Genomic DNA, 26,752 nt, shown 5'->3' on the forward strand with positions numbered 1-26,752 from the left:
TCACTTCTTTTTGCTCAAGGCGAGCACTCTACCACTTAAGCCACAGCGCCACTTCTGGCTTTTTCTATATATGTGGTGCTGAGGAATCGAACACAAGGCTTCATGTATGCGAGGCAAGCACTCTACCACTAGGCCATATTCCCAGCTCTATTTGTTGGGTTTCTTATTTTGAGATAGAGTCTCGATATGAAGCCAGGACAGGCCTGAAACTCAAGATATTCCTACCTTAGCCTCCCAAGTGCTAGGATTATAGGCATGTACCACTGTGCTTGGCTTCATACAGTTCTGTCTACTCTATTTTGTTATAAAGACATGACAAAACATATTCTTAATTGGGAGACTGAAGCAGGAGGATCATGAGTTCAAGGCCAGCCTGAGCTACACAGAAAGCCCCATCTTATACAAAACAACAAAAACTCATCCTGTACTGTCCCAGGACTGGTTCTGTGTCTGACTCGATACTCTGCACCTCAGAGTCTTCAGCTGTCAAATCGGTGCTAGACCACTCAAGGGCACTCTCAGTTTTGATCGTCTATGAGTTCTCAAGCTCATGGTCAAGTTGGGACTGGGGACCTAGAGTAGAGGGTGAAGGTGGTAGGAGCACTTGGGGCCCTTCTTTCTCATCAAAAGGCTGAGGAGGGCCCAGATCCCACCTTTCTTATGTTTCTCCTTCAGGACAATCTTGACAGTCGTGCTGCCTGCCGCCTTTGGCCGGAAGTGGCGAGGGATGAAACTCAGAGGGGAACTGAGGCCAGTAGGGGCCGGGGTGCCTAGGCCTCTCCTCCCACCATGGCCAGAACACGGATCCTGGGAATTTCTCTGCAAATGGCAGGAAGAGTGTTGATCACTGAGTGTGACAGGCCCTCACTGGTGGTGGAGCCATAAGCAGAACCACAAGGAGAAGCCCAAGTACGGACCCCAGCAGACTTCAGTGAAGAGAGGCACAGGCTCTGGACAGAACGATCTGGATGGGGTCTAAGGTATTCTCAGGCAATGCATATTTGCGAACTCACAAAGGACAGAGGTTTGAAAACTCAGTCACCAACAAGCCCTCAGACTAGGTCAGAGCCAGAGCTTTGGGGCTGGGGTGAGGTATTGGGGTGTGAGTGTGCTGAGGTGTTGATCTGAGACATACAACTGATCAGAGATGTGGAGATTTTGATGCTTAAAAAGAGTTAGAAGCCAATACCTATGTGTCTCTGACCATATAAAATCATTTTGTCTAAATGAACCCCAAGAAGTGCAAACAAGAGCTTTTTTCCTTTGTCATTTTTGTTTTCTTTTTGTCTTGTCTGTTTGTTCGTCTTTGTGAGGGACAAAAGGTGAACAAATGCAGCAGTGGTATTAACTGGACACTAAGTTGAAAATGAACTGTACAACTTGTGAGTGGGAATGGGAGGGAAAAACTGGGAGAGAGCAAGGGAAGGGGTGACATTGTCCCAAAAGAAATGTGCTCTTGGGCTGGGAATATGGCCTAATGGTAAAGTGTTCGCCTCATATACATGAAGCCCTGGGTTCAATTCCACAGCACCACATATATAGAAAAAGCCAGAAGTGGCGCTGTGGCTCAAGTGGTAGAGTGCTAGCCTTGAGTAAAAAGAAGCCAGGGGCAGTGCTCAGGCCCTGAGTTCAAGCCCCAGGATTGGCAAAAAAAAAAAACAAAAACAAAAAAAAACAAGAGAAATGTGTTCTTTACCTGACTGCTGTAACCATAACCCCTCTGCACATCACCTTTATAACAATAAAAATAATAATTAAAAAAGACTTAGAAGCCAGGTGCTGGTGGCTCATGCCCATAATCTTAGCTACTCAGGAAGCTGAGATTGTGGTTTGAAGCCAGTCCAGGCAGAAAAGTCCATAAGACTCATCTCAAATTGACTGCCCAAAAAAGCTGGAAGTGGAGCTGTGCTTCAAGTGGTGGAGTGTCAGCCTTGAGTAAAAAAGCTCAAGGACAGTACCCAACCCAGTGTTCAAGCCCCAGGACCAGAACCAAAAAAGACAAAAAAAAGAAAAAGGGAGGGAGGGAGGGAGGGAGGGAGGGAGGGAGGGAGGGAGGGAGGGAGGGAGGGAGGGAGGGAGGAAGGGAGGAAGGGAGGGAGGAAGGGAGGAAGGGAGGAAGGGAGGAAGGGAGGAAGGAAGGGCAAAAGGGAAGAATAGTAGCAAAGAACTCTAAGAACTTAACCCCTAAGTGATGACCTGTTCAAGTCACCCAGTACCTCATAAGTACCTGCTCAGGGCCAAGCACCATGCCTAGCTGCTTGATACCCACACAGTCTTTTAGGGAGAGGGTGGAATGTAAGATGATGGGGTAACTCTGCCCCATGGCATAGGCCCTACCTGATGGCAGCCTGAAATAGAGGGGAAAGGTCACGAGCTCACACTCACACCTGGGGCTCTCTGACAAGGAGAGCCCAGCCTTCATATTCCAGGCCTCAGAGGACTCAGGCTGAAAAGCGAAGGGATTTTCACAGGTAGACAAGGCACAGAGGACCAAAAGAAAAACCGAGTCAGGACCATTCTTCCAGCTCTTTCCCCTCCAGAGAGCTTGTATGTTTAGCTCATCTGAACTTCACACATGATTGACGGGAGACAAAAAACGGAGAACAGAGAGGCCGACCCCAGAAAAGGAACCAGCACTCCAGGAACTGGTTGAGGAAGCCTGGTCCATAACAGAGGCCATTTTGCCAGGAGGTTAGAAGAGGGTAAGAGGTTCTGAGGAGGAGATGTGAAGGTTGAGGCTTGCTCCTGTTCTGCATGGCAACTTGTTTTCTCTGTGGCCCATCCATAGGCTTTGAGGAGACCCATAACGTCAGGCTAGAGAGCGGGGGTAAAATGTGCAGGGAGCAGGATCTAGTGTAGCTGACCCAGGAGACAAGCAAGAAATGAGGACAAGCCAGGCACTGGTGGCTCATGCCTGTCTGTAATCCTAGCTACTCAGGAGGCTGAGATCAGAGGATCGTGGTTCAAAGTCAACCTGAGAAGGAAAGTTGGTGAGATTCTTACCTCCAATTAGTCACCTAAAAAGCTGAAGTGGAGCTATGCCTCAAGTGTTAAGAGTGCTAGCCTTGAGAATAAAAGCTCAAGGACATCAGCTATGGCCTGAGTTCAAGCCCTGGGACTGGCATAAAAAAATAAATACAAAAAAAGAAATGAGGAAGTGGTGCTGTGGCTCAAGTAGTAGAGTGCTACCCTTGAGCTGAATAGCTTAGGGACAGAGCCCAGGCCCAGAGTTCAAGCCTGCTGTCTGACAAAAAAAAAAAAAAAAAAAGGAGGACAATAATCAGCCCTGCCTGCTCCTCCTGAGGAAGATTTGGGGCCCTGGGGACAGCAACCTGTCCCCACTCTGTCAGAACAGCTGGGCACTCACCACCCCCTGATGCGATGACACGGTGTGGTCCTCAGCAGATTTCTCACTTGCTCCATCTAAAAACAAAAAGAAGGTGGGTCAGCCTTGGGCTCCTCAGTCTTGGGCTCTGGCACTGGCTCTGCCTGTAATCCAGGCTCCACCCCTCCCAGTACTGAGCACTGCCTCAGGCCGGTGGGGGCTTGGGCCCACCTCTCATTATATCCTCTCCTCCATGTATTAGCAAAGTCATCTCCCCCACCCCCCCTGGCTGGCTTTCTCCTGGTCATTATTAGAACTAACCTGCTTGGCTGGATCAGAGCATCTTGTTCAGTCTTTATGTAGAAGTCACCTCTTCTAGGACCCAGGCACCCCTCCATGGCCATCCTGAGTGACCAGAAACCCACTCCTGCAACTACTCAGCTTCCCAGCTCTACTTGAAGCAACTAAGCCTTGGCTTTCACTACAATACCCGGGCCCTATTCTCTGGGCCAGTCTGTGCCCCCTGGGGTAAACAGCGTCTTGCAGCCACCCCCCCCCCCCGCAACTTCCTTGGGGAATGAACTCACAGATTGTATTGGAGCCTTGCCATTTCCTAACACCCCAAGTGCAGGGTTCTCCTGTGTCCCCGCCTTACTATTCCATCCAGCCCTCATGGAAGGTTCCCACTTCAAAGACCCAGAACATAGAAATTGGGCTTCTGGCTTGACATCGCTGGGGTCAGCCTCTCCATGTACCTCTGAGCCCAGAGAAGGCAAGTGACTTGTGGCATTAGCTGCAAGAACCTGGACTAAACTGGAGTCACTTGACTCTGGGTCCAGTGGGCCTTCCAAAATGCCAACAAATGGGGGCATGGTCCACAGTGGCACTTCCTGTGTGAGTGATTCTTCCTCCAGGAAGCTCTTCTCAGATGCCTCAGCCCACAGAAAGACAGGCTGACAACCCTCCTCTCCCAGCGTGCACCCTTCCCTAATTCTATTTTCTGGCCTCTCTTTTATCCAGAGACTCTCCTTGGATTCTGCTTGTTGGGCAGGTCCTCATGAACCCAATCCTGTGACAGGACCATGTGCCCTCTCTTCCCGCTTGCTTCCTGGGATGGCAACAGTAGCAGTCCTGGCAGCCTCTCTGGGGGGTCCAGGCTAAGCCTAGGGGTGGGGCTGGGGGCCCACTCACCTGAGCAGGCCTGGCAGCAGGAGTCGGGCAGTGGGAAGGGTGCTGGGCAGCCAGGCTCAGGACAGGTGGTGAGGCCACAGTAGATCTGGCCCTCCTGACAGACAGAGCAAAATGGGGCTGGAAATGAGCTCTGACCACTACCCGCCAGACTCCAGAGCTGGGAGAGCTTTCTCCTCTGGGAGCAAACTGCCTGGAGGTCTCCCATGGGGGGGGGGTGGAGGGGGAGGGAGGTATGGCAGGAAGCTCAGAGGGGGTCCCCAGTACCTCCCACTCTAGGCCCTGAAGATCACTTCGGAACCAGTCTTCCCCAGGTTTTCATAGCAGCCTCTGCAGTGGGCTTCATCCCAACCCACAGATGAGAGCCGCTGCCATCTGCTCAGAGATGCAGTGAGGACAGAATAGACCAGAACCTTGTCTTCTGGCTTTTCCTACAGAAATCACCACCCTAGGGCTGGGAATATGGCCTAGTGGTAGAGTGCTTGCCTCATATACATGAAGCCCTGGGTTCGATTCCCCAGCACCACATATATAGAAAACGACCAGAAGTGGCACTGTGGCTCAAGTTGGCAGAGTGCTAGCCTTGAGCAAAAAGAAGCCAGGGACAGTGCTCAGGCCCTGAGTTCAAGCTCCAGGACTGGCAAAAAAAAAAATGACCACCCTTTTCCCCTGGCCTGGAGCAGGGCCTGAGCATGGATAGCGGATGGGGGGTGATATCTGGGCTTATCTTGCTCTTACTGAAAGCCCTTGACCTCCAACTTCAAGACACAATTCTAGAATGGCAACACTGCAGAGCGCAGGGCTTTCTGGGAGATAGGGGCCTGCATTTCTCCCCCAGTATGAAACAGGGGCATGGCCATGTGGCTGTGAAGATCAGTGGAGGGCAGAGCTGTGAGAACCAATTGCAAGGCATGGAGATCCCAGAGCAAGTGACCTGGAGCCCCTTCTCTATTCCTCCATCGCTCAGGGAAGTCACCATGGTGTTTCCTCAGCTGATGCAGTCAGGCCAGTCCCTCCGCCAGGGATGTAAAGGAAGAAGGGAAACTCCTGTATCCAGGGAGAATGGGCTCAAGGAATTACTAGAGCATTCTCGCCAGCCCAATACAACCATGTCTACCTCTTCCCACAGTTCCCTCTTAACTCAGCTTCTCTCTTCCTGGGAGAAAAACGAGGGCTTTTGGAGTTAGGTACCCTTGGTTCTACCACTTACAAGTTGTGTGATCTTAGGTAAGACAGGGAGTGGCTCTGAGCTCAGAGTTGCTCATCTGAAAGAGGAGTAGTAATAAATAGCTTTCTAGGACCATTAATATTATATATACACATACACACACACACACACACACACACAAATACAAGGTGTTTCTATGAACCTGGTGGTAAAATAGTCTAGACTGTGGCAAGAAGCACAGATCTGTAAACAGTTGTCACTCACTAAGGATTCAGTCCCTGTTATTGGTAGGTTGTTGACTCTGAAATACAGATACTTTCATATTCAGAGCCTCAGATAGGTGGGAAGCTACTAATGAAGGTCACTTGCCAAGGTCACACAGGGAGCCAGGACAGAGCTGGAGCCCCCGCCTGGGTCTCTGACATCTCATCTACAGAGGGTGTCAGCGACCAGCTCATCCCAATTTTCATGGACTCAGAGGAAGGCTCAACTGGTCAGGAGCTGGGAGGACAGAGGTTTCTCCCACTGTTCACTGACTGGTTGTTAAGCCCCAAGGTTAAAATAACATGCCTCTCACCAGTCTGGAAGAACTCACACCTAGAACCCTACAGGAAAAAAGGTAAAGACATTCCAGGTCAGTCGCAGCCCAGTGGATTCAGTCTCTGATCTCATGGCAGAGTTCATCCTGCTGTCTGTCCCTAGGCCCATCTCTGACCTCTGTCAGCGGAAGTTGAAACAATTTCCAATTAAATCCTGTCTCTATGGTCCAGGACTGATGATTGATTGTGACTGATCATTCACTCTGAAGTTGCTACAGGCATCCTCTGTGTGTCATGTTCTGGGCTGGGAGCAGTGGAGGGTACAGATACAAAATGGTTCTCCTCTCAAGGAGTGCAGTGACCCCTGGGAAAACCAGAAATGGGTCACTGTCCGTACCATGTGACCAGTGCTTAGTAGGAAGCTTGGGAGGCCAGATGCTGCTTGCTCATACCTGTAACCCTAGCTACTCAGGAGGCTGAGATCTGAGCATCATAGGTCAAAGCCAGCCTAGGCAGGAAAATCTGTGAGACCCATATCTCCAATTAACCACCAAAAAAGCCAGAAGTGGAGCTGTGCTTCAAGAGGTCCAGTGCTAGTCTTGAGCAAAAAAGCTCAAGTAAAGAGCCCAGGCTCTGAGTTTGAGCCCAAGGATCAACACCACAAAAGAAGAAAAAAGAAGAAAGGAGAAGGAGAAGGAAAAGAGGAGGAGGAGGAAGAGGAGGAGGAGGAGGAGGAGGAGGAGGAGGAGGAGGAGGAGGAGGAGGAGGAGGAGGAGGAGGAGGAGGAGGAGGAGGAGGAGAAGGAGAGAATCAAAGTACCAGGAGTAAGCAGCAGCAGCTTGAAAGGGTGTGGAAGCCCAAAGAAAGATTACCTTAGAGGTAGGACATCCAGGACCCCAGATATTCCCCTCCCCTGAACTCCCTCATTCTCATCCCAGTTCCCCCACCCTGCCCAACAGCTGTGTTCTTTGTAGGGTGGCACTGGCTTGGGCTGCAGGGACAGTAGAAGGTCTTACGCTGCATCTGCACAAGGCACACTGGTTGGGCAGGCGGGCGGGGAACAGCTCCTGGGCATTGAAGATCTCTCCATGTTGGTATGTGGTCCCATTGTGCTGGCAGGACTTGGGAAGAGCCCGGAGCCCAGAAGGCGTGCGGGGCTCTGTAGGAGACCAAGAGTAGGAGGAAGAGGAAAATGAGATTTCACACAGATCAAAGATCCCCATCAAAATTAGGCCATTTTTTCTGAAGATCTTTTAAAATTATCTTTTAAGAAGTTGTCCCAACGTATGATACTGTAACCTCTCAGTACGTCAGTTTGATAATAAAAATTTGAGGAAAAAAAAAAAAAGAAGTTGTACAAAAGGGATTTCAACTCAACATGTCAGATTATGAATACAACACATCTTGATCAATGTCACCCCATTTATTGATCTCCCCATCTGTCCCAACCCCACCCATCTCCTCAATTTGCCTGGTGTCATTTTCACATATGTATATTGTACATGTACATGTATACCCACCCTTCCTCTCTTCATTCAGATTTTGCATTTTTAAGTCTCCTCTTGGTATTTAAACTAATTTCTGGGCCAGGTGTGGAACATGTCTATAATTCCAGCTATTTGGGAAGCAGAGGTAGGAAATTACGTCCAAGATAGGCCCTGGGCAAAAGCCTGAGAACCTATTTAAAAAATACTAACTAAACCCAAAAGTACTGAGGTATGTGGCTCAAGTGATAGAGTGATTGCCTCACAAGTGCAAGTCCCTGAGTTCAAACAAATTACTGAAGCTCTGGCTTTGGTCTTCCCAGGTATTCTCCATATCAGGTATCTAAGAGGTCCTGTTGATACCTTTACCTCACTGGGTATCTCCCTCCTTGACCCTCCACCACAGGCCTGTAGCCGCTCAGTGTCTGAGGCCCAGAAGCATCATGGGACATGACTCCAGGGTTCCAGCCTAAGGGGGGCTAGGGAAAAACCAGGGACTTCACCCTTGGGAATTCTGTCAGTCCTCATCCTTCTGGGTAGAGGCGTTTGTCCCCTGAGACAACCCTGTTCATTCCTGTACTAGGCTCCTCCCTGTAGACCAGGCCCCATGCTGGGCGTAAATGAAGTGAAGATCAAGACTCTGTCCCTGCCATGAAGAAGCTCACAATCTGATTGGGTAGAGACAAACCACAGCACTGACTCTGTAGTGTAGTGAGGACCAAGATAATTACTGTTGTTGTTATTATTATTATTATTATTGTTATTATTGTGGTGGTGGTGGTGGTGGTCCTGGAGCTTGAACTCAACCTGGGTGCTGTCCCTGAGCTTTGTTTTGCTCAAGGCTAGCACTCTATCACTTAAGCTCCATCTCAGATCTTAGGTTCCTGAATAGCTAGGTGATGTTCAGCTCAGGACAATTATTTTATTTTATTTTTTTCAGTTGTGAGGCTTGAACTTATGACCTGGGTGCTAGCCCTGGGCTTTTCTGCCCAAAGCTAGTGCTCTATCACTTTGAGCCACAGCTCAATTTCCTGCATTCTGGTGGTTAATTGGAGAAAAGAATCTCACAGATTTCCCTGCCTGGGCTGGCTGTGAGCCATGATCTTCAGATCGCAGCCTCCTGAGCAGCCAGGATTACAGGCATCAGCCACCAGAGCATGGCTTAGGACAATTATTTTTAAAATAGGGTCTTACTTCCCTCCCCCTCGTCTTTGATCCTCCTACTTATGCTTCACACTACAGCTGCGATAAAAGGCATGGGCCACTGGACCCAGCTATGAAGTGAGATGGGATCTCACTGCTTTTTTGCCTTGGCCAAAAAGGGAGCAGGGATTCTTGCAATCGTATCTTCTGTGTGCCTAGGATTTCAGGAGCAAGCCATCACTCTATGTGCCTCACCATCTTCTCGCTTTTTCTGAACACGCATTCTCCTCTCAGCCTCTCCCCTTCCTCAGTTGGCCTTCCCCCCAGCTGTCCCTCACAGGCCACTCCGTTGTCATGTCAGCTTCTCTCAGGCCACCTCTCCACCTTAACCTCTGCTTCTGAGAAGTCTAGTCTCCCAGGCTCTTGGAATCATGGACTCCCAGACATTTCTCACTAGGCCCCATGGAGCCTCCAAATCTCAGCCCAGTGAGGACTGAGTTCATGTACCCCCTTCTTTGGTTACGCCCAGACCCAGGGTGGCAATCATGAAGTCTCATCTACAGAACTACTATGATTTAGATATTGTTTATGTCCCCCAGAGGTTTGTGTGCTGAAAGCCTGCCTGGTCCCCTGTACAGAGGTCTTAGGTGGTAGTATGACCTAAGAGGTAGGACCTAGTATGTTGGCTAGGTATTGGGGCAAAGTAATTCTAGTGGGATCCCAGTTAGTTACCAGGAGTATATTGCTAATAAAGAAGGCTTGTTGCTCTTGTCTCCTACACGCAGCCAGTTCCCTCCCCATCATCCCATCAAGATGGATCCCACCAGGAGCTGAACTGATGAGGCAACCAGCTCTTGGACTGTCAGTCACTAAAACTGAGCTAAATAACCCTCTTGTCTTTATGACTACTCAGTTCAGATGTTGTGTTATACAACAGCAAATGAACTGATACAAGGGCCTTCTGACCCAAGAAAACACATCTTCACTTCCTGTGGTGAAGCCCTTCTCTCCACAACTAGCTTCTACTTTTCCTTCCTCTTCCTGCTATGCACACAGACTTAAGAAACAGATGTTTGTTATGACGTCAACCTGTTTGGGGATCCACGAAGCATCCTGAGAGAATCTCTGCATTTCAACACCTCTGGTGAACAGATTCCCCACTTCTTCTAGGAGCTTCGCTCGGTCAGGGGCTCGCATCAGGAGTGAGATGCTGGTCAGTAAGCAAGGGAGAGGTCGGAACAAGAGGAGAAAGAGGCTACTTACCCACACATCGGGGACAGCACTGCTGGGGCTCCGCCACAGGATGTGGGCAGTGGGCAGGTGGGCAGTGCAGGCGGTAACAATTCACATGGGCAGTCTGAAGAGGACACAGGAGTCGGCTGTGGTTCCACCTGCATGGGTCCTCTTCCAAAACCTCCACCCCAGCTGCAGAACTCTACCTTGTCTTAATTCAGTAATGGAACTAAAAGCAACCTGTGAGCCCAGCCCCTGCTCCTGCTCACTAGGCACACCCCACTTGGCCCACTCATCCCATCTGAGCCCCCTTCCCACTTGGGGGAAGGCAGGCCTGTTTGTGGTTTGCATCCTTCAATACAAGTTGACCAAGTGTCCTTGGCTCACACGTGTAATCCTAGCTACTCAGAAGGCTGAAATCTGAGGATTGTGGTTCAAAGACAACTCATGTGGACAAATCTGAGAAACTTATCTCCAGATAACCAGCAAAACCACAACAGGAGGCAATGGCTCAAGTGGTAGAGCACCAACCTTGTGTGAAAAAGCTAAGCAAAGAGCATGAGACCAGAGTTCAAACCCCAGTACCTGCACACACAAAAAAAGAAGAAGAGGAGAGAGACAGAGAGACACACAGAGAGGAGTCATTTTTGACCTTGGTCTTGTTGCTTGGACTTTATTTCAACTCCAGGACTTTATTCTTTTGACCCTAAGCCTGAGCTTTCTGGTCAAGGGGGGAACAGAACATATGAGGACCAGTAGCCAGACCAGTAGCCAGGATGAGAACAAGACTGAAAACTTGAGAAGACTTGGGTCTCCCTAATCACCAGTGGATCACTCTGGACAGAGCCTGTGGACTTGGCACCAGAAAAGAAGTATCTCCAATGCTTGCCTTTTAAGTACAGTAAGTGGGAGAAAACTAGGTGGAGAAAGATCCTCAGACAGAAATGAGCAGACCAGTAGGAGAGGCCACTGCCCATCTCCAAAGAGTTCCCAGCTTTACCAGGCAGCTCCTAGACTTTCTTCAGCCTGTCTAAGCCTTGTTCTTCCCAGTCACAGGATCACTGAATTACTAGGTGACCGGCATTCCCATCTGCCTTGCTGCTATTTAGTCATCAACTCCAAAGGAATTGTCTGCCTACATTGTCTGTAACATGAATTAAACCAGCTTTGTTCAAGACTCTGCAGTTGGCAAAGTTGGTTTGTACCTCTTATCCCCTGGTTCCTTCCTCCTGCCATCCTCACAGCAAAAGCTCTAGACAGCCCTACTACAGAGGCACAAGGACCAGACTGTCTGAGCTCTGGGGTCACTGCTGCCCAAGAGGGCCAGGCCTAGTCAGTGCCAAGGGTATAGCCAAGCCTACAGAATTGGTTTGCGTTCCAATGGAGCCATCTAGGGGCCCGGCACACATGGCTGCTCAATGTTGAGAGGATAAACTGAGGCCCTCAGATGAGAAGCCAAGTTGGAGTGGGAAGAAGTATATACCCTGAAATGTTAGAATCTTCCCCTTTACTCTGGCCTTGTAAGAGGCATGGGTTAGAGGTGATCAGCAGGAGTCAGGTGGAGACAGGCTAAGGGTAGAAGGGTGCATGGCAGAGCCCACTGTGGCTCCAAAGAACCTCTCAGGAACAGTATAGCCACCCCTTGTGGAGAGGCCAAGAGGCAGAGGCTTCATAGTGTATGTGCTCAGAGGGGTTCATTTGAACAAGAACTGCCATTTTCTCTCTGTGTGTGTGTGTGTGTGTGTGTGTGAGAGAGAGAGAGAGAGAGAGAGAGAGAGAGAGAGAGAGAGAGAGAGAGAGAGAGAGATATTTCCCAGGGTTTGAAGTCAGGGCATGGGCACTGTCCCTTAGCCTTTTTTTGCTCAAGGCTGGTGTGTTATCACGTGAGCCACAGTGCCACTTTCGGCATTTGGGTGGTTAATTAGAGATAAGAGTCTCACAGACTTCCTGTTCCAGTTGCTTTCAAACTGCTCAACTCAGACCTCAAGCTTCTTGAGTAGCTACGATTACAGATGTGAGCTACCAATGCCCAGCCCATTCACTTTTTTTTTTTTTTTTGTATGAGACAAGGACGCAGACTTAGTATCTGATGTTTACTTTCAATCACTGGATGGTACTCTACCACCTGAGCCATGTCTCCAACACCCCCCCCCCCATTCACCACATACACACACCCAAAACAATATTGGATGTTAAACTATGGCAAAAGTAAAACAAGGTAATATGTGATTAGATTAACAGCTGATTGTTTCATGCATACTAGGGATTAAACTTATGCTTGCTAGGCAAGTAACCTATCACTTCAGTTTTGTCTCCATCTTTTCGCTTTTAGTGTTTTTCAGATAGGATCTCATGCTTTTGTCCGAGCAGAATCCAGATGATGATTGCCCTACCTCTGCCTCCCGAGATTATGGGTGTGTACCAACATGCCTGGCCCGAGATCAACTACTGTTTTAGAAACAGCTATAAGGGAAGCCCTCCTAAGGAGGTGACATTTATATTGATATGGTCACTAGTATGTTCAGAAAAGATCACTCTAGCTTCTTGGTGGAAGATGGACTCTCGAGTGGAACTCATTAGGGGGGGTTGTGTAAGTGCCCAGGAAAGACACGGAGGCGGCTAAATGAAGAAATGAAAGGGAGGGGATGGCGGTGGGTAGGGCAGGGATCAGGGTTGAAGAAACTGAGTGGGCTCTGGGGAAAGAGAAGTGAGTAAGTGCCAATGGATCGATCACAAAGCTTGGACTTTGTCAACTGGACTACATGATATGTCTGGAATTTTCTGTTATGGTTTCCTGTTCTCTGTCTATATTCATAAAAGTTCTTTTTAAGAAAGCTAGTTGGCCTCAGACAGACTAAGGAAAATCAAAGGGAGGCCAAGTTGTGTCCCATTTGCATCTAAGTCATTGTGTGTGCCTCTGTGTATGTGTGTCCATGCTCACGCACCTGCGCGCACACACACAGACCTACTGGGGCTTGAACTCAGAGCCTGGGCACTGTCCCCGAGCCTCTCTGTGCTCAAGGCTAGTGCTCTACCACTTTGAGCCACAGCACCACTTCCAGTTTTCTGGTGTTTCATTGGAGAAAGAATCTCGTGGACTTTCCTGCCCAGGCTAGCTTTGAACTGAGATCCTCAGGTCTCAGTCTTCTCAGTAGCTAGGATTACAGGTGTGAGCCACCAGCATTGGCTACATTCGACTCCTGAGGCCATCACAATGGAACCAGTTGGGAGTCAGAGGGAGGAAAAAAATCTTGGAGAAAGGTGAGCCCCCAGTGTGGAAATCTGGAGAGGAGCTGTGTCCCCCATCTTCCACATCCTCAGGAGCTCTTCTCTGCCCCAACCCCAGAGGGACCTGTCTTAACTAGGAGATTTCCCTCTCTGTGAGGGAGAGAGCAGGGGCTAAGGGGCATCAGCTGGGAGCTTCTCCAGCACCACATCCAGACAAAAATAACTAGGGACACCTTGACTGGTCCCCACCAGCTAAGCTAAAGCCAAGGGTTTTCAACTCCCCTAAGTCTCTTCCCCCTCTCCTTCTCTTCCATCCTCACCCCTCACCAGACACTTCTGGACCATGTAGGATCTTGCTTAGTCCACCTAGCTGATGTGCAAAGCTCTGTAGAGGCTCTAGGTTGGTGCTATAGTTTGGAGACTGAATGTTTCCCAAAGGTCTATGTGCTAAAGGCTTAGTCCCCAGGGAGGTGTTTTGCACCTGTAAAAGATGTACCCTTGAATGGTTTTATGGGACTTCTCTGGGTTTCCTCTCTCTCTCTCTCTCTCTCTCTCTCTCTCTCTCTCTCTCTCTCTCTCTCTCTCTCATTCTCTCTTCCTTCCTTTTTATCTTTATCTCTTCTTTTTTCCCACTCCCCCTTCACTTCCCCTCCCCTTCCCTCCTCCTTCTCTCTCTCCTCCCTCCCTTTCTCTCTCCCCCTCTCTCCCTGGCCATGAGGTGAGCAGTTTTGCTCTGCCACACATAACATGATGCCCTGCCTTGCCACAGGTCTAAAGCATAGGACCAATAGATCATGTACTAGAACCTCTGAAGCTGTGAACCAAAGTCAAACGTTTCTCTTTATCATCCTACCACTTCATGTGATTTGCTAGCACGATGGAAAGCTAACTGTTGGGGTGAAGTGTGAATGGACAAAATGGAAACAAAGACTCAGCCTCTGCCCCTGTGGCTCAGCCTTTGGGAAGGCAGTATGCTGGGCATGGATGTGATCTGTTCTCAGGGGCAGGGGTGACTGATACAGATAGCTTTCCACAAGAGCAAGGAGAATGGGACAGAGAAACTTATGTGGGGTTAATGTCATTTTCTTCTTTTTTGAACAAAATCTCCAAGAACAAAATTTGAAGCTAGTCAAGTTGGGATAAAGAATCTTAAGGCAGGGTCAGGGAGGTCAGCCTAGGAAATGGTACATAGCAAGCAAGGAACAGGAAGGAAGATTGCAAAGGCTCTGGCCAGCTGGTGGGAGGGAAGCAGGCGGACAGACACTGGCTCAAGCTACCAAGGAGGCTGGGATGAGAGATGCAGAGCCAGGCCTTCACCAGCCCAGCCACAGAACCACTGTGGACTAACCCCTGGGAGGCTTAGGGAGGCCATCTAGTCCTGCCTAGTGATGGGCTTGTTCACGGCCCTCCACTGCCTCTGACAGCCCAGTGCCAGGAGACCTAGTTCCAGGGTGCCCCAACCTCCAGTGTCACAACCCTAAGGCAGGTGGCCTTGCGATGAGGAACCTACCTCAGAGCAGGTGCAGCGCAGGCAGTACATCAGGCCATGGGGCTCCAGATAGGGGTGCCAGCTGTCTCCAGGGGAGTATCTCTTCCCATGGAAAAGGCAGAACATGTCTGGGCCTGGCAAAGCAATGAGGGCTGTGAATCCAGGAGATGCCAGAACCAAGACCAGCCTCCTCTCCCAGCCTCTTCGGGCGTCATCTGGACTATCCTTCAGGTGGTCTTCTCTTGAGGCAAAAGGAACTCAGGGGACACTGCTCCAGGCCAGGGGCCCTGGGTTTTAATTCAGTTGACCACACCCAGATGTGGCAGATGTGGCTGCTGCTCTCAGGGCCTAGGCATTTGTCCCTGGGGGCAGTTAGAGTGACAAGGCCTTCTAGGTTCAACTTGTGCTCTAACCAGCGGTACAACTAGAAGGGTAATGGGAGGCACAGGAGAAGAAATTATACACCTAGGGCCAGACAGCAAGTCAGCCACCAAGCAGGGGTGACAACCCTCATAACTGCTTCTTTTCTTTTCCTTCATCCCATTTTATTTTCCTCCCCAACTAACTCTCTCTCTCTGTCTCTCTCTTTGGGTCTTGTGACCTATCATATTTTGTATTTGAAGTAGTTGAGATTGAACCCTGCACTTTGCATTTCCTCAAGGCTATATCTTGAGTCCTTTTGGTTTTTATTTAAAAAAAAAAATTTTCCCCCAGTACTGGGGCTTGGATGCTATCTCAGCTTTTTCTCTCAAAGCTGATTCTCTACCACTTGGGTCACAGCTTCACTTCTGGCTTTTTTGGGGGGAGAGGGGTCAGAGGGGCATGGTTAATTGGAAATAAGTCTCACAGACTTTCCGGCCTGAGATGGCTTCAAATCACCATCCTCAGATCTCTGTCTCCTGAGTACTAGGATTATAGGCATGAGCCACTGGTACTTGGCTTCCTTTGCTTTTATTTTGTTTTTTTTTTTTTTTGAGTCTTATCAGTGCTTTTGCCTAGGCTACTGCAAACTTCTGATTTTCCTGCCTCTGCCTCTTTATTGCTGGAATTACAGGTATGTGCCACTGTCACTAGCTTTTGATCTACCTTTGCAGCAAAGCAACTCCTAGCACTTTCCTACTTTCATCATGCAATGTCCCTGTATCTCAGCTAGCCACAGTGAATAAGTAATTAAGAAAATGATGTTTACATATCCTTAAAAAATGCTCTTTGCTACTACTCTGAACACATTTGTTGACCTTTCAGTAATCTGCATACCACTTGTTACCAGGTAGATGAACTCTTCTAAAAATGACTGAAACACTAGTTTGCTTTGTTAAGTGGTTAGACCCCTCTCCTGCTCTCCTGACTTCTGGAACCTTCCATCTTTTTTTCTTCTCACATAATTAATTCACTCCCAAGGCCCCTGGCACATACCACCAGGGAACAGGAGCTCGCCCTTAGAAAGTTGAAAAGCTGCTAAGATCGGCCTCTGTCTGGCTCCTCACACTGTGCCTTCTTTGCTCACTGGGACCTCCCAGGAAAAAGCTTTGAGACCATTGTCATGGGGCCTCTATGGTCTATGCTTCTGAGGATCACAGCCCTCACAGCTTAGTCTCTCTTTGTCCCACTCCCAGCTCCCCTAGTGGAGGGAGTGACCAGATAGCAGATTCCAGTCCAGAAGAGCCAGCAAGGCCCTGCTGGCCTCTATCAAATTGGCTGTGTTTATCTCTCCGCCTCCATGGACAAAGGGTGGAAACCAGGCCCAGCTGGGGTGTGGGTCAGAGCCAGACCAATTCTCCAAGGAGTGAATCATGTCTTTCTTCCTCAGTCCCCTTCCCAACCAGGGAGGGCCAATTGCAACACCATGGTCACCTTTGGTCTCAGCCTGTTGTAGAAAAAACACCCTGCCCTACCTTTCTTGGGGTGGCCCTTCAGCCTTGACCCCTGTGCCAGTTGTCAGCCCCTTACCTCTCGCCTGCAAGGAGTTTGAAGACAGGGAAAGGCTCAGTCAGTGCCTGGGCCAGGAGGGTTCTGACCTCCACTCCCAACAGACCTGGCAGAGGCTGAGACTGTGGGGGGCCTGGCATGAAGCCTCCTGTGGCCATGGTCCCCACCCCACCACACCCTGGAAGGTGAGAGGCACAAGGCGGGTGGCAGTGCCTGGAGCTCCCTCCTCCCCTAGGGAGGGGAGTGATCAAGGCCATGCCAAAACCCAGGAGGAAGAGGACCTGCTAGGCTTGAGGCTGGCTGCCTAGAGGCCAGCCACTGCCCTTCCCTGTGGCTGGTGGAATGAGCTCTCATTCCTTGAGCTGCAAACGTACTCTGGTAGGGTTCAGGAAGTCTCTTTCCTTCTCAGAGACTCAGTTTCCCACTCAAAAACAAGAGGGTGGAGATAAACTATGATCTTCAAAGGTTTCCTGCTTCATTTAGGAGTTGAAGATTACAGATTCGAAAACTCTAGTTCTGGATATCTAAGAATCACGATGTGAGAATTCCTCCAGGCATGGCATGGTAGCTCACACCTGTAACCCCAGTTACTCCGGAGTTGTGAGTACAAGGCCAGACTTGACACTCTATCTCTGAAAACAAGATACAAACAAAAGGCTGTTGGTGTAGCTCAAGTAAGAGTACTTGCCAAACACAAGCAAGGCTCTGGGTCCAGTGCCCAACACTGGAGGGAAAAAAAAAGAACTCGAGAATTCTATGCTTCTAAGAGCCTACAGTTAGTTCATTAGAACTTAAAGTTGTAGAACTGCACTATGGTGTGATTCTAAAGTTGCTCATTTCAGGATTTCATGATTCTTAGAGAGGCTGATAGCTCCATGTGCACCAACTTTTTTAGGCCACGGAGGCCAACCGTGAGTGACATTGTGAAGGGGGACAAATTTGTGTCTCTTATATCTCCCCAACTTCCTCGTGTCCTCCCCTTGCCCTTCCTCTTCCTCCTATCCTGGCCCTGGCCCTCTCCTGCTTCCTCTCTCACCTACCACCATTTCTTATCATACCCACCCTTGTCCAGGGCTTTCTCCTTAACTTAGAGGTCAAGCATATCTTCTCTTAAGCACCTTGAATTGTACAGAGCAAGATTTCAATCATAGATTTATCTTTCATTTATAGCCTGACTTTAGACAAATTAACTGTTCTGGGCCTGTTTCCCCATCTATTAAATGGGACTAGTCATCATCTTTTCCTCTTGTAATTATTGTAGAATTAAATTAGATAATGTATTTAATATGCCTAGTGCCTGACACCTATTAGATGATCATTTAAACAAAAGATGAGAATAGACAAACAAAAGCCAGATCTGGGTGCCAGCCCCTAACTTTCTTAACAGCCAGTTTCCTGTATTTGTTTTTGTTCCAGAGTTGTAGGGTGCAGCCCCCAAAGAACTCTTAGAGCACAAACACCACAGTGGACACGAAGGTCAAAGCTCCCAGCTTCCTGGAAGGGATTCTGTAGTCTTCCCTAGCTCCATTCCCACGCAAGCTCTGTCCCCCAGGTACCACTCACTTGTGCCCACACAAAGCTCAGATGGAATGGGAGCAGAAGTGGTAAGGCAAGAGTGAGAACCAAGAGTTCAGGCTGAGCCAAGTGCCCCTCTAACCCTAGCTACATAAGAGGCTGAGATTAGAGGATTAAGGTTAAAAGCTAGCCCTAGCAGAAAAGTTTGTGAGACTCCAACTTCAATTAACCAGCAAAAGGCTGGACTGGAGCAATGGCTCAAGTGGTACAGTGCCAGCTGTGGGGGGAAAAAAGCTGAGTGAGAGCTTGAGGCCCCTGAGTTCAAGCTCCAGTGCCAATAAAAAAAAAAGCTTTAAGCTGAAGAGATTGATTGAGACTCAAGAAGGACTTTATCAGCCCAAAGGGAGAAGACAGGCCTTTTGTGGAGGTGCATTTGGCACACACACATATGCATATGTAAAATGTTATATAATATGTATGTGTACCCATATATGTATGTGTACGCATGCATATCCGCCTCCACCCTGTAGGGCCCTGGCCTCTCCTTGCGTACTGAGTTCTTTTGGTGAGTGGGTTTGCCTTCCTTATTGAACCGTGAGCTATCTTCCTGAGAAAAAGAAGCAGATCTCACTGCACTTTGGGTCCTGGACAAATCCTTCATCAAGCTGGTCTTGCTGAAGGAGTGAGGGAAGAAGAATGGAGCTGACCAAGACCTAGTGGCTCTGGGAGGAGATCTGATGGACAGCTCTTAATTGACATCTCTGATGAAAAAACTTCATTACTGAAGGAGAGCCAAGTCTCGGCACATTTATTTTGCCACTCACAGCAATTAGACTTTGACCTCTCTGCCCAGCTCCTGGCTAGAGTTCTTAAGCATCGAGCACACCAAAGAACTCCATGTAGGGCTGGGGATATGGCCTAGTGGCAAGAGTGCTCGCCTCGTATACATGAGGCCCTGGGTTCAATTCCCCAGCACCACATATACAGAAAATGGCCAGAAGTGGCGCTGTGGCTCAAGTGGCAGAGTGCTATCCTTGAGCAAAAAGAAGCCAGGGCCCTGAGTAAAAGCCCCAGGACTGACCAAAAAAAAAAAAAGAACTCCATGTACACAAAGCTTAGGAGCCTGGGGGAGCTAAAAGGATGCCTGCTTTCATGATCTTTGCATGGAATTCAAAATTCCCAAATTGTCCCCATCCAAGTGCATCCCACAGTCTGACCTGAGACCCTTGTGTTCACTGGGAATCAGATAAGGATGGGTAGCATGGCTGAGAATCCTTCCAACAGGAAGCAGAAAAGTCCATCCGAAAGAAGCTTCTGGTTGGAGAGGAGGCGGAGAAAATAAACCAGAAGGGACCAGAGCGAGAAGAGAGGGGTCTGTTATTGTGGCTGGCCTGTCTCAGGAACTCAGGAAACCCAAGGGATCTGGGCTACTCAAGAATGTGCGAACTTTTTCATCTCTTCCCTCCCACCCACACAACTGCACTTTCTCTGTTTATTTATAGTCCTCTCTTCACACAAACAAACCTGCTTCCCTCTGAGACATAAGCTCCACTCTGGGCTCTGACACCAATGGGGAAGATCTCTTAAATGAATCAGAAGAATCAGTGCTTCAGGGGCTGAGCTGTGCAACCTAGGAAAAGGAATGGGTCTCTCTGAACTTGATTTTCTTCCCTTAGCATAGGATAGAAATGCAGCAGCACAGGAAGGCCTTGGAGGAAAGAGTTGTCAAGCCAGGAAGGGCAGCTCTATTATCTACTCTGAACATCAGAGAGACAGGACTTTTCTGATCACTGATCTGTTCTGGCAGAAACTCCCAAAGTCATCTCACAGCAACTTGCAAACAAACGGACTGAGGTGAGACATGGTAAAGAACTCCTGAATACAAGAAGGGACAGCAGGAAGGGATCCTGCCCAGAGACAGAATACTCAGAATGATCTCTGGCACTGCACCTCCCAGGGACACCCGTCTCCCACCAGTCCTCCTCTCTGGGAGTTCAAGGGATTCAAGGTCCCTCTCTCAGAACCGGCGCCACAGCCGGCGGCTGGGGGAACTTGAGAGGCCAGTCCTGGAACAGGTGCAACAGCTGGAGCAACTGCGCAGCTGTTGTCTGAAGGCACAGCAGCCTAGCAGCTAATGAATGAGTGAGGCAGAGACCTCTACTGGTGGGAGAGGGGAAATGCAGTACCGCTTGGCCAGAAAGGGGGATGCCTGGAGCCAGTCTTTGGGCCTTGGCTTGGGTGCCCCTTCCCAACACACAACTTGATAGGATGTGACTGAAGCTGAAAAGCATGGTGAGTCTCCCACTATACCCATTACCTTAGGCACTCTAGGCACCTTCTTCCTGGTGTCTAAGGATCTGGTCCTCCATAGAAGGGCGGGAATATATATACTCTTCAACAACTCTTTCCTTTCCAAAGGTCTGAGTGGACTCAGGAACAAAGCAACCACATCTTTGAATCTTAGAATGACAGGTGCTTAAAAATTACATTGCTCAGCCAGGTGCCAGCAGCTCATGCCTGTAATCCTAGTTACTCAGGAGGCTGAGGTCTGAAGATTGTGGTTCAAAGCTAGCCACAACAGGAAAATTCAAGAGATTCTGTTTCCAATAATAATTAAAAAAAAAAAAAAACTTCCAAAAAAGCCAGAAGTGGAGCTGTGGCTCAAGCGGAAGAGCTCTAGTCTTGAGAAAAAGAAGCTCATGAACAGCACCCAGGCCCTGAGTTCAAGCCCTAGGAACAAACAAACCAAAACCACATGACATTGCTCATCCATTTGAGTCCAATGGTCTCACCTTACAAATGGGAAAACTGAGGGGCAGAGAAAAGGGATTTACCCAGGGTCACAGTTGGAATCAGGGTACAGACAGACAGAATCAAGGATTCATGACCTTCTGATTCCAAGTTTTCCCTCTGAACATTGTACCATGGGGCACTTCCTTCCTGTCCATGCCTGCTTTTGGGGTCTGCAGTTTCATCACCTGGGAACCATCATACACAAAGCCCTGAAGAAAAAGCAGGTTCTTACTGGGTAACTGACTCTCTCAAAAGCAGCACTGGATGGGGCAGGGAGGAGAAAGCAGAAGCTTGCTGGCCATCCACAAGGGACAGTTAAGGGAAGAGTACAAAGTAAGGAGAAGAAGGGAGCCAACATAGGAGAAAGAGCCGAGAGAAGGAGGAAATTAGCTGGGCCAGTTCCGGGTCCGAGGGAGGATGACCAAGCAGGAGAGTTACCAACATCACATATGGATGTTGGCACAGCCTGGAGTTAAGAGTCAGTTCCAGTCAGTAACCAGGCCAGGGGCCCTATAGAGCAGGGCTAGGGGAAACTGATCTTCAGTCAGTGGTCAGAGATGAAGCATTACGACTCAGTTTGTGGATGGAGTTCAAATTTAGCTAGGTTGGCATCGGGTATCAGTCTATGGCTAGAAATAAGATTCCAAGAGGGAATAACCTTTGCTGAACAGCCTTGGATGCAGGCAGGGGTTTTGGCTCCCTGCAGGATGTGGCCACCTGGGAGTGTGACTCCTATCTGTTAGCATCACTTCCGAAAGCACCTAGCTTGGCACCAGGTGATGTCTTATCCGTAGTAAGCTGGAGATCTCACGCACACTTCGACGAGGCCCTTCAAAAGTGAACTGCAGACAGGATCCTGGAGAGTGACTGCAGGATCGCCCAAGACCCATAGACTGTCAGCCCTAGACAACATGAGGCTTAGAGAAACGAAGTGATTTGTTCCAGTTCACATAGCCAATAAATGACAAATCAGGGACTAGAGTCCAGATCTCTGTTTTCTCTTTTATAAATTACTGTGTGACCTTGTGACAAAGCCATCCCTTTTAGACTTGGGTTTAACTTCTAAGGACAGGCTATGTGATGGGTAGAAACAGGTGAGAAGGCTCTTCCAGCTCTGACTTGCTAAAGTCTTATTATGCCTCCCAACACCAGTTCAGCACACCTCGACTTTTTGCCAACTCTGGAGCCCTATCTGTATGATCCTGCAGGGGAAATAGCGCAATGGCAGAGCTGGTCACAGATGGACACACTCAAAGGCCAGAAAGGCACAGGAGGGGCGGTCAGAGGGGACCAGGTCATCAAATAGAGTTTTCTGGAAGAGATGAGGAAAGTCAAGCTGTAAAGGTCTGACAAAATACAGAGGTAAAGAGGAAGGATATGAGGAAGGCACCAGAAATCCAGCACAGTGCTAGATTCTAGAACATCCTTCCACAGGGCAATGATATCTGCAGCAAAACCTTGAGGGCTAAGGATGACGGCAGAGGGAAAGGCAGGCAAGCGTGGAGGGCCTTTTGTGCTAATTCTCTTTCAAGAGCAGGCAAGTACTGGAAGAAAACCCACTGCGGGAGTCTGTCAAAGGGGGGTGATATTTACAGAATAGTCAGTAATGTGCTGGGCAGTTTAACACAACCTTAATTCTCCCCAGAATCTTTCAGGTTTCAGTTAGTACCTCTCTTAGGTAGATGAAGAAATTGAGGCTCAGAGAACTTATGACTTGGCAAAAGTCAGTTAGGTCTAAGAAACAGAGTTAGGACTTGAACCCAATGGTGAGCTCTTTCTGTGACTTGTTCCTAAGGTTGGCTGTGAGTCGTATGCAGCAGAAAGGCCAGAGATGTCAAGACTGAAGTCAGCCTTTCCTCACTAGCAGAGATGTTTCCCTGAAACAAAAGCCAACACCACCAGCTCCGGAAAGTCACATGCAAAAGGAAAGCATGAAGGAGACAAAAGAGCACTGGGCTAGGAGCTGGGCAGTGGGGAGCTTCATGCCCGGTGCACCCCTGTGACCTGGAATAAACTACGTCCTCTCCTTTGCCCTGGTTTCTTTCTCAAGCACCTCAGCATCTGAACTAAGCTCCTTCCTTCTTCTGAAAAGAATCTTTGCTTTGGTTTTTGCATCCAGCCTCTCAGTTTTCTAAGACATTAGCAAGAGACACTAAGGGGTCTAAGCAGCCTATTGTGGGGCCCAATGATGAGTAACCACAGAGAAAATATATAACCTGCTTGAGGTTACACTGTGTATAAAGTGGGAAAATATGAACTAGGCACACAGGTTTGTTTCTTTGCTTTTTCAGAGAGGATGTTGCTATGTTGCACAAGCTGGCCTGGAACTTGAGATCTTCCTGCCTCAGCCTCCCCAAATGCTGTGATTACAGGTGTGTACCATCATGCCCAGCTTTAGTGTGTGTGTGTGCGTAATGATCACTCTCCATCCTTGTGCTAGCTGTTTCACCTGGTTTCTATCACTGAATTATTACGACAAACCTGGAGGTGTTTTTGTTGTTGTTTAAACTCTCACTTTTCTAGACTAGAAAACTGAAGCTCAGCGAGATGCCCTCCAGGCCTGCCTCCCACCAGCTGGGAGTCTGTGGTGCCTGGATATGAAGCCGCTGATCTAGCTCACGGTGCCCTGCTGCCTCCCAGAGCCTCACAACTCCAAATGAAGGTCCTTTCCAGACACTGTGGGGCAGGCTTTGGAATGAGAAAGTTCTGGGTTTGGATGGCTCTGTCAATTCCAGCAAGTTCTTCCTTCCTTCCTTTATCTCTTTCTTTCGTTCTCTTTCCTTTCTTTTCTTTTGTGCCTGTCCTGGAGCTTGAACTCAGGGTTCTGTCCCTGAGCCGTTTTTTTTTTTTTTTTTTTTTTTAGCTCAGGAGCCACTGAGCCACGGCTCCTCTTCCCGCTTTTTGGGAGTTTATTGGAGCTGAGAGTCCCACATCGTTTCCTACCCGGGCCGGCTTCGAACCGCGATCCTCGGCGCTCAGCCTGCGGTAGCTACGTCTGCAGGCGCGAGGCCCCTTCTCTTCTCTCTCCACAAACCCCGCCGCCGTTCGGTCTCCGCACTCCCCTCCGCCGCAGCCCAGCCCGCCCGGCTCCTCTCCCGGAACCCACCCCTCGGCACACCCACCACGGGGGCGGGGGGGGGGGTGCGGTGCTCTGCCCCCCGCCCGCGGCCCTCAGCCCGCCGTCCTCGGCCCTGGCGGCGCGGTGCCCTCCGCTCGGGGCCCGCCTCGGTCCCGGGACTCGCGCGCCCCGCCCGCCCGCCCGCCCGCCCGGGTGGCAGGTGCTGCCCGGACGGCGGTGGCCACGCCGGGCGGCCACGGTCCCGGCGCCCCGGCGCCCCTCCGCCCCCGGGCCGGTGCCTCTACTTACGGGCGTGGGAGTCCAGGGGGAACCCGAGCAGCGCCAGTCCCAGCAAGGCGGCGAGGATCCGCACCTCGGGCACCATCCTTCCTTCCCCCCGGCCCCGGGGCGTCGGGGAGCGGGAGGCGAGGGGGCCGCTGGGGCACGGGTGCGTGCCCACAGCCCGGCGGGGCGGAGGGGGAGCGGGAGCGAGGACCCGAGAGGGGTGGGCACGGAGGGCGAGGGGGGGCGGCGATCGGAGGAACGCGCCGAGAGCGGAAGGAGGGGGCGCGCGGCGGCCGACGGCGGGGCGGCCCGCGGCTCGCTGGGCTCCGGCGCGGCTCCGGCGCGGCGGCCGCGGGGGAGGCTGAGCGCACGCCGGCGGGGCTCGCCCAGGGCGCCAGGCGCCGCGCTCGGGCGCATTTGTACTTTGCCGCGGGACGCCGGCCGCCCAGCCCGGCGCGGGCCCGGCGCTGGCGCCTCCCCCGGCGCACCGCGGACGCGTGGATTGGCCGCTCGAGATCCCGGCCCCCGGTCTCCGCCCGCCTCTCTCGTGCGGGGCTCCGGGACCGGCGCTCCCGGCGCGGCGCCCGCCGAGGGGAGGCCGCGAGGCGGGGCGCGGCGGGGGGGGATTAACCCCGGCTCCCCGCGTGGCCCCAGCGCGCCGCGGGGGGGGGGGGGGGGCGGCGGTGCCGCCGCGCTCGGCTTCAGGTGGGGCTGAGGGGCCGCGGGGGCCGCCCGCAGCCCGGCATCTGGATGGAATCAGGACCCTCGCCGCCCTCGCTCAGTTTGTGGTCCCGGGCACGCCGCCCCGGCGTCGCTCCCCGCGCTCGAGGAGGGCCTTCGATGCCTTCCCCGCAGCCGTCCCCCCTTCCACCGCGGTCGGCAGCGAGCTCACGAGCGGCACGCCACCCGAGCTCCGAAGAGAAGCCGCGGAGCTCGCGGCGTGGTGGGCGCCCGCCGCCCCTCCCACCCCGCCCCCGCCCGGAGAGCCCTTCGGCGCCCCGCGAGGCCGTGCCTCTCCCGGGGTGGGGGGCGGCCACAGCCCGGGCCGGCCCCGGCCCCTCGGCCGGCGGCCCCGACCCACAGGGCCGCGCTGGCCAGGTGCCAGCGGCCCCCGCCTGGAATCCCCGCCGCTCCGGAGGCTGAGACCTGAGGAACTGGGCTGGACGCCAGCCCGGGCGGGAAAGCCTACGGGACGCTTATCCCCAGTGGATCACCCCAAAAGCCAGGAGTGGGGGGGTGCTCAGCGCTAGCCTTGAACACAAAAGCTCAGGCACCACACCCAGGCCCCAGGTTCAAGCCCCGGGAACTGCACAAAAAGAAAAGTATGCGAGTGGTGTCCTGGCGCTCCCCTGTCCGCGCCCAGTCTCTCAGCGCGCCGAGCACGGGGAGTACGAAGTAGGAAGGGGTGTGGGGCCGCACCCCCATCCGGGCCCCAACACCTTGGCAGGCAGTGGGTAAAGACAACTTCCCGGGCCAAGCTGGGCTCCCGATTCCACAGGGCTGCCAGCCCCTCAGACTGTGAGCAGTGAAACGACCGGTGCACCCAGAAAGAGCCCTCGGACCCACCCACAAACCCGTCCGTCCCCAGTGACCTTCAGGCGCACCTCGAGTGAGTCTAGCCCATCTCCCGCTACCTGAGTGTGTAATACTTCGTGTTAACGGATAGCAGAAGCTATGTGTGTCGTTAGGACTCCCTCCTTGCTTTGGCTTTCAGGGAATGTAGAATTCGGTTTAGTGTTTAATTGTGGCACAAGCTCACCCCAAATGTCTGAGAACAAGATCTTATCGCTCTCCATCTTTGTTTAAAATGTGGGTGCACATATATTCATGATTTAAGTGTAAGAAGTGGCATAAGATTAGCCTTCCCTTCATTCTACTCATTCTCCTTTACAAACAAGGGCTCCATTGCTCATCTCTCCTCTCCCTCCCTCGGTCTTATCCCCGAGTTCAGCACTTCAGCATTCCTTATTTAGACGTGTCTACGTCTCTTATTTTGCTCCTTTTTTCTTTCTTAATTGATTTCTCCATCTCCTTCCTTCCTCCCCTCTCTCCCTCTCTCTCTTTCTCTCTTATTCTTTCTTTCCCTCCCTCCCTCCCTCTCTTTTACTGGCCTGGAACCCATGACTCTCCCACTTCATCCTGAGTGCTGGGATTACATGTGTGCACTACCAGCTCCCTCACAGCCTCTAAACAGCAGGTCTTCTGTTCCTACTCTGTGCTCTCCTACCCCAATATATTTTCCTCACATTTGCCATAAGAGTTCTGCTGACCATTTCCACTACAGATCTCATTACATCACGTTTCCTACTTAACACATCCATTACAGCCTTCCATCACTTATAGGTTAAATAAAAATGTCAGTGTTGGGTTAAAGA

The 26,752-nt window shown here is 50.9% G+C and overlaps 1 protein-coding gene across 2 annotated transcripts in view; it reads right to left on the reverse strand.

Annotated features, from left to right (window-relative positions):
* The window catches only part of Chrdl2 (chordin like 2), a 30,492-nt gene extending 5,990 nt beyond the window's left edge, over positions 1-24,502 (reverse strand). For both annotated transcript variants that reach the window (XM_048360046.1, XM_048360045.1), the window contains exons 1-7: positions 24,402-24,502; positions 14,819-14,931; positions 10,111-10,204; positions 7,237-7,379; positions 4,517-4,610; positions 3,368-3,423; positions 654-819 (exon numbers count right to left, since the gene is read on the reverse strand). In XM_048360046.1, the coding sequence (XP_048216003.1) occupies positions 654-819; positions 3,368-3,423; positions 4,517-4,610; positions 7,237-7,379; positions 10,111-10,204; positions 14,819-14,931; positions 24,402-24,477 (742 nt within the window). In that variant the 5' untranslated portion in view covers positions 24,478-24,502. The remainder of the gene's footprint in view (positions 1-653; positions 820-3,367; positions 3,424-4,516; positions 4,611-7,236; positions 7,380-10,110; positions 10,205-14,818; positions 14,932-24,401) is intronic.
* Positions 24,503-26,752: the final 2,250 nt, after the last annotated feature.

The sequence above is a fragment of the Perognathus longimembris genome, chromosome 13 (assembly GCF_023159225.1).
Source record: "Perognathus longimembris pacificus isolate PPM17 chromosome 13, ASM2315922v1, whole genome shotgun sequence".
In the NCBI taxonomy this organism is placed as follows: Eukaryota; Metazoa; Chordata; class Mammalia; order Rodentia; family Heteromyidae; genus Perognathus; species Perognathus longimembris.